This window comes from Clupea harengus, chromosome 2 (genome assembly GCF_900700415.2).
Source record: "Clupea harengus chromosome 2, Ch_v2.0.2, whole genome shotgun sequence".
Taxonomy (NCBI): Eukaryota; Metazoa; Chordata; class Actinopteri; order Clupeiformes; family Clupeidae; genus Clupea; species Clupea harengus.
This window is the reverse complement of record NC_045153.1, coordinates 26,869,876-26,876,403: the sequence shown is the minus strand read 5'-3', so window position 1 is coordinate 26,876,403 and position 6,528 is coordinate 26,869,876. Positions and strand designations below refer to the sequence as shown.

General features: G+C 39.8%; 1 protein-coding gene across 1 annotated transcript; it reads left to right on the top strand.

The window, feature by feature from the left end:
* Positions 1 to 3,518: 3,518 nt before the first annotated feature.
* Positions 3,519 to 5,735, top strand: LOC116223240 (homeobox protein Hox-A1). Its single transcript, XM_031579269.2, has 2 exons — positions 3,519 to 4,134; positions 4,220 to 5,735. Exons 1-2 carry the CDS (start codon positions 3,585 to 3,587, stop codon positions 4,555 to 4,557), a joined length of 888 nt encoding a protein of 295 aa, XP_031435129.1. The 5' UTR covers positions 3,519 to 3,584; the 3' UTR covers positions 4,558 to 5,735.
* The last annotated feature ends 793 nt before the right edge of the window (positions 5,736 to 6,528 follow it).

The following is a 6,528-nucleotide window of genomic DNA, read 5'->3' as shown; positions in this document are numbered from 1 at the left end:
GCGGCCGCGCTCTCATTCAGCAAATTCTGATAAAATAATTCTAGTAGAAAAAGAAATTCGATTCATGGTGAAAGAGGAATTTATCTGAGAATAATCATGATAAAATCTACCTCTATTACTTACATATAAGGATGTTTGGACTAAATTTGACATGATATTTATTCCTTTTCTGTGTTGTCATCAAATCACTAGATCATGTCCTATAATGTGATATTTACATACATGCATCGCGATGATTCAGCTAGTCTACTTTATAATGACCAATTCATTCATCAGTCATTTGGAGCCTTATTGAGACCACCATTGACACAATTGAGACCATTGGCCTAGACTCCATTCGCCGGTGTAGCATAATCACGTATGATAGTGTTAAAATTCTGTATGAAATAGAGAAAAGTGCGTTCGCAGAAGTATGCACTTTAATTTGTAACGTAACCATCCAAATAGCCTCGAGTTCTGCCACCTACGGTTCTGGATATGATTAAAGCCTATTGGGCAATCATATCCAATGTAAAACAGGCCATTTTTCACTTAAACATATTTATTAGACAAAAATGGTCCACAATATGACTGCACTGTATAAATATGAGAGCTCTATTTCAAGAGATGCTTGCTCGAAGCAGGGAGAACCATATTGAAAACTGCGCCGTGCACTCCCTCTTCCCCCTAGCGAGACATTTCAAAGCTCATTAATCAAAAACTCGTCGCTTTCAAACTCGCCACTGATTCCACCTCCTTAGGAACAAAGCTTTTGCATTCTGAACTCTGGAAACACATTTCAAACTGAGAGGCCAAACTTTGCCCAGGGAGCAATGATGACAGCATGCCTTTTGGTGGCTTACATCCATGATTGGGGAAGCTGAGAGATCGTAAAGGCGGGGAACGAAACATTTCGGATGATTCGGATGGATCAGACGGTGGGTTCCCTAGAATTAACCATACCTTATCAATATTTAAAAAATTTAAATTACAAAATTGTAGGTTGCCTGAGTGTATGGCACATGCGACTTATTATAATTTTAACCGAAACGCGCATGCAAACTAACATTTTAGTTCAGTTTGTATTCTAAAATACATTTATCGATGACAGATACAAAACAGAATAAGGTAGTGACTCATACTTTTGTTCGGAGTGGTTTCATTTTCCGTGGGATTTGGCTCATGTTTTGTTTCCCACAGCAACGCCGGTTTATGGCAGCCATTTTAACCGTCGGTCATTATGAAGTGGCTATTATGTGAGCTATGCCAAAAAGCTCCACTCCAGATAGGGAAGACGTGCTTAATTGCCTTGGTAGTCTTTCGGAATCAAGGGGAGAAGATTCACAGTAAATGTCAATAGTGGACGTACAGACCTGTCTGGCATCTAACAATAAAGCAGCATCACCATTACGCCGACTGAATGATTCAGCATAGGTACTATCCATTTGTTCAATAGTGGCTGGTACCAGCTATGCCCGCGGTACACATCAGGAGGGACGTGAGCAATCTCTACATTTTTTTTCAAGGTATTGTTGAGTTGCTGATGCTAAGTTCTGAATGATACCTCACCTTTGCTTCCAGGGGTTCTATTATATCAGTGTGGCTGCAGTTGTAACCAGGGAAATCTCGAAAAATAGCTCGACAGTGATTTGGGAAAATGTGTACTATGATGCATTACATGCAAAGTTTGTAGGAACGCCTTTAACATGGCCTAAACCATTTCCTTTGATATTCTATTTTCAGAAAATGTGGATCACTTTTACCATCATCCATTTGTTTCTTGACCTTGTTGAACGTAAATTTAAGATGTAGTGCTTAAAGGTTTCATGTAGTGTGCTTCTCTCTAAACATTAAACATTTGCATTTCTCAAAAATCCACTTGTCATTTGTTAATTATTAATATATTTCAATTCTTCAATCCTTTCATGTCAATGGTGAGGTGGGGATGGGGTAGTGGATACAGTTGAAGCCTCATCCAAATTGAATTGTTATCCATGTATACATGTGCTTCTCAGTAAAAACATTGGCCACTGGCCAAAAATGTTGCCATATTTTCGTGCTTACAGCTGTAATGTACAACCTATGAAATGCCTTGCTGAGTGGTATCCTAAAGGGTCAGATAGGATACACATTCTTGAACTAGTTCACAAGTTAACATACTTTGTTATTCATAGCAGAACTATTATAAAGGGTCAGTACAGCCTTGAAATTGTATCAGTTCTTTGGGGGAACGTGGGCGATGTTGAAGTAGCCAAATGTAAAACTGGAATGTATGGTGAAAGAAGACGGTGCCGTGTAAAGGCAGGTGATGTGTAATAGTGGGAAAGCCTATGAATTCAATTTGTGGCCTCCAGACTTTTTGATGTCCCCACTGTTCATCCAATTTACAAAAGTTGGGAGGCCACAAATGGAATTCATAGACTTCCCCACTATTACACATCACCTGCCTTTACACGGCACCATCTTCTTTCGCCATACATTTCAGTTTTACATTTACTTTTTGTAGTAGGTCTAATCAACTAATCCTAGTTTGTAAATACCAAATCATTGCTCAAGCCGTATGCCATTTCACAAACGTCTGATGAGTGTAATAATCAACTCTTTGGCTTAAAGTCCCTTTAGGTTGTGGGTATATTTTCAAGTTTTAAAGAAAATTAGTCTTATATTCTTTTTGTGAGTACAGTTGCCATTATGCTAGCTAATTGCGTGGCTTGGGGTCATCAATCACTGATTGGACACAATTTTCCTAGACAGCAGTTCCTTCTCTTCCGAGAGGGTAAAGCCAGATGGGATGCGTCCATCTTTCGCTCAAAACAAGGCTGGCTTCTCTGAAAATAGAAAGACACAGTTCAGACAGCAATTGACTATTAATCAGCAGCATGTTTCATGTTTTGGAAAGCGAAAGTCTGGTGGGTCCTTAAGGGAGGTGGAGGTTCTGGGTGTGAGCCTAGTGATATATTAAATAGTCTACTTTAACATGGAAATCTTACTAACAAATCTGGGAGTTCTGGCGATTCTCAACAGTTAATTACACAAAGATTTGGGGTGAATGAAATGGTATCCTTCATATTCAATATGTAGATATATGTTGATGTATCTAAACATTTGATTTGTTCTAGAATTTTAAATAAAAAGCAAGACTTACAACGCTAGGGCTAAATGAATGGACCTCTCAGGACAAACTGAACTGAAGTGACTACTCTTAGCAAGTGCAATTAGGTTACACTACAAATCACAAGCCCCCAAACAAACAAACAAATACACTAAGCGCACAAGCGAATACATGGGCTGTTCTTTACTTTTAACCGTTTAGGTCGACACATGGTGGGTAGCGATGAGGTTTAAACAAAAAGTAACACTTACTCAGCAATTAGGGTTAGCTTACAAAAGCACTGCTGTTGTGGAGAGTGAAGCTACTTCGCAGTAGGAGGCAAGTGCACGCACAAACAGGATATTCATCTGTTGCCTCTGATTGGGCAGAGTTGGAGAAGACCACGCCCTCTGAGTGGTGGGAAATATTTACATGTTGAGCTTAGCAAGTACAGTAAGTAATGAAGACCAGAGACGCCTGCAATCATTCACCTTTGACCAACCATTAAAGGGACATGATGAACTCATTTCTAGATTACTTCTCTGGTAGCGACATGAAGGCATTTACGACTAAATTCTATCACGAGGAGCGCAAGTCTGTGGAATCGCACTATACAAGGACTCCTGAGAGATACGCGACAGGTATTGTGGATCATTTTAACAACAGCCGGTTGTTATCAGAAGCGAATGAAGATGTGAGTGAAGCTCAATATGATTCCAGTGCAACTCTGTCTGAAGCTGATAACTTTGGCTTCGGATTGGTTCATGCAGTAGCTCATGGATACAGTAGTAACTCAGGGAACGGCAGGAAGAATGCCCAAGACAGTAACCGCGCACACTCATGGAACGAGTCGTATCTCAGTCATCAAATGGAGAACTACCAAAATGACTCGAATAACTACGAGCAACAAAACTGCACGTTTTTTCGGGAATCCTCTCTCAGTTGTCAGAATTTATCGCAAAATCAAGGGATCCGCTCACAGGCTGTTCTTAGGCAAGAAGGTAGACCAGTGACAGCAAATGCGTTCGAGTGGATGAAGATAAAAAGGAATAACCAGAAAACTAGTAAGTGTTTCAAGCTAACGTTGAGGCTTAATTGGTTGACTTATTCTATGAAAGTTGTTTTAACACTGTCCACGTTTATTTGCAGGCAAAGCACCAGAGTATGGGCAGGGGAACACCGTAGCAACCGCACGAACCAATTTTACAACTAAACAGCTTACAGAGCTGGAGAAGGAATTTCATTTCAACAAATATCTCACCAGGTCAAGACGAGTTGAGGTAGCGCATAGCCTGCAGCTAACTGAAACACAAGTGAAAATCTGGTTTCAGAACAGAAGAATGAAACAGAAGAGAAGAGACAAGGAGGGCCTGGCTGTGGTCACTTCATGTCCAAGCGCGAAAAATTCAGAATCATCTTCCTCATCTGAGCTCAACTCTCCTATATCCACACCACCTAGCTCTCCAATTACCGTCCATTCAACTTAAATGCACAGTGTTGAACATTTTTACTCTTTTTGTATTGACTTTTTCTTATGTATATTTGGGAATTACCCTTTGCACTAATGTTTGTTATTAATTAAGTTATAAATGTATTCATTTTTTTGTGCCTTGTAAGATGGTGCTGCCTTTCAGAAGAAACAGGATACAACATTGTTGTGCCTTTGCCTGTGTGGGGGATATTGTTCAAGGAAGTTGCTCAAAGCTACCTGAAACCAGTTTCAGTATTCACTTAAATGCCTTGATTATCTTAATTTGCCTTGTACTAAGGAATCCAAATATTTGAGATAGAATGCCTTAAATAAGTATCTGCTGATTTGTATCATGTCAGGTTGTCCTCAGGAAAGTTCTCAGCCTGCTGAAGCATGCACTAAGAGACTCAGGTTCAGAGGTTAACTTGACGTTTGTTCTCCTTTCTGCAACACACAAGATTTAAAAAAGGTAACAAAACTACTGCAGAATAGAAGGACATACATGCCTTGTTTTATTTAATGATTAAACACATGTGGATTGTCACAGGACTGTCACAGCAACCATTCAACAGGAGAATCACAATACGTGGCCTATGTTATATTGATGACTCATCTGATTTTTACTTACATGTCCTATGAAATGTTGTACACTTGTGGAAACTATGTGATTGAGTCTGTTTTGGATTTTCACAGACACATTTAAACTCTAGTGACAATATTGCTGCTGGTGGATGTCACGAGTGAATATGAATACTGTTGCCTTTATAAAATGTTTCTGTACCACACTGTGCCGACATGAGGATTATCACACTGTCTCTAGCCATTATTAGTTTCATGTGGTAATGTACGTTCAGCCTTTTTGCTGAAAAACATCATCGGGATCAAGACAACTTAAGGATGCTCTTCAGACATATACAGACAATTTAACCATATTTACATGTCAATAACAAAAGTCATGCCAACACAATGATTACTTGATGAGACTTGAACAAGAACATGTATTCTATGTAATGAAGTTAAAGTCAGGCTGTGAAATTGGGCTACATCAAAAGTGTCTTAAATTGTTGTTCTTTCCCTGTTTATTTTGTTTGACAATTTTATGGGAATATTGGCTCTAATGGTCATTATAACTTGAAAATACTAAATAAACTGAATCAAATGGGAAAAAACTGAATGCAAATTACTTTGAACCATATCAGCCAATGCTTTTGTAATGCCCATAAGAACACACACACATTCAATCAAAAAATATGACAAAATGAGTTTCACATTTCAAACTCACATTTCATGGGTTCTTAGTTGCCACCATCACATGGATTCACAGTAATCCTTGGGAAAAAAGCATTGTTGCACAACAAACACATCACACCTTGGACCTAGTGAGATGGTCCACTCAGAACAGTTATTTTTCTGCACAGGATCTCAATCATTGAAAATGATGAACCGTTCCCTTATTAGGTGGCATGATGCAATAATGGGAAGGTAAGAGGTCCCTGTTCTATTTCAGCACAGGTGAATAGAGCAAGCTTGGTCACAGATCTAGATCATTCTGAAATCACAGCTCCCATCACACGACAGTAAACATTGATCTAATTACAAGCTGGTGATTTGTGGGGTCCGCTGGGTGCCCTCTATGAGGAGGAAGGCTGGCCTGGGTGCTCTGCTTCATTGTTGACCTGTTGTGGTGGGCAGTGTGGAATGACATAGCAGAGGAGAGGCCTGGTGAATTTACTGCACAGAGGGCTGATGCAGCAGAACTCTTGATGGTTTGCGGTAATGCACACGCTGCCCTTTCCTGTACCTTAACAGAGAGCGAACACACCGTCAACACACACTGCTGTGATTTTGGCTGGCGTTAGCGACTCTTCATATATCATAACATCACATTATGGCCCCCATTTGGGGCTCAGTAGCATGCTACACTTGTCAAAAGACTGCAAATAATAAAGACTAATAGTCCCCCGCCCCAAACTGCTATTGCCAGAAT

Coding starts and splice junctions, on each gene's coding strand:
- LOC116223240 (XM_031579269.2), top strand. CDS start 3,585: ATGATGAACTCATTTCTAGATTACTTCTCTGGTAGCGACATGAAGGCA. Junction 4,135..4,219: donor AAGGAATAACCAGAAAACTA/GTAAGTGTTTCA, acceptor GTTTATTTGCAG/GCAAAGCACCAGAGTATGGG.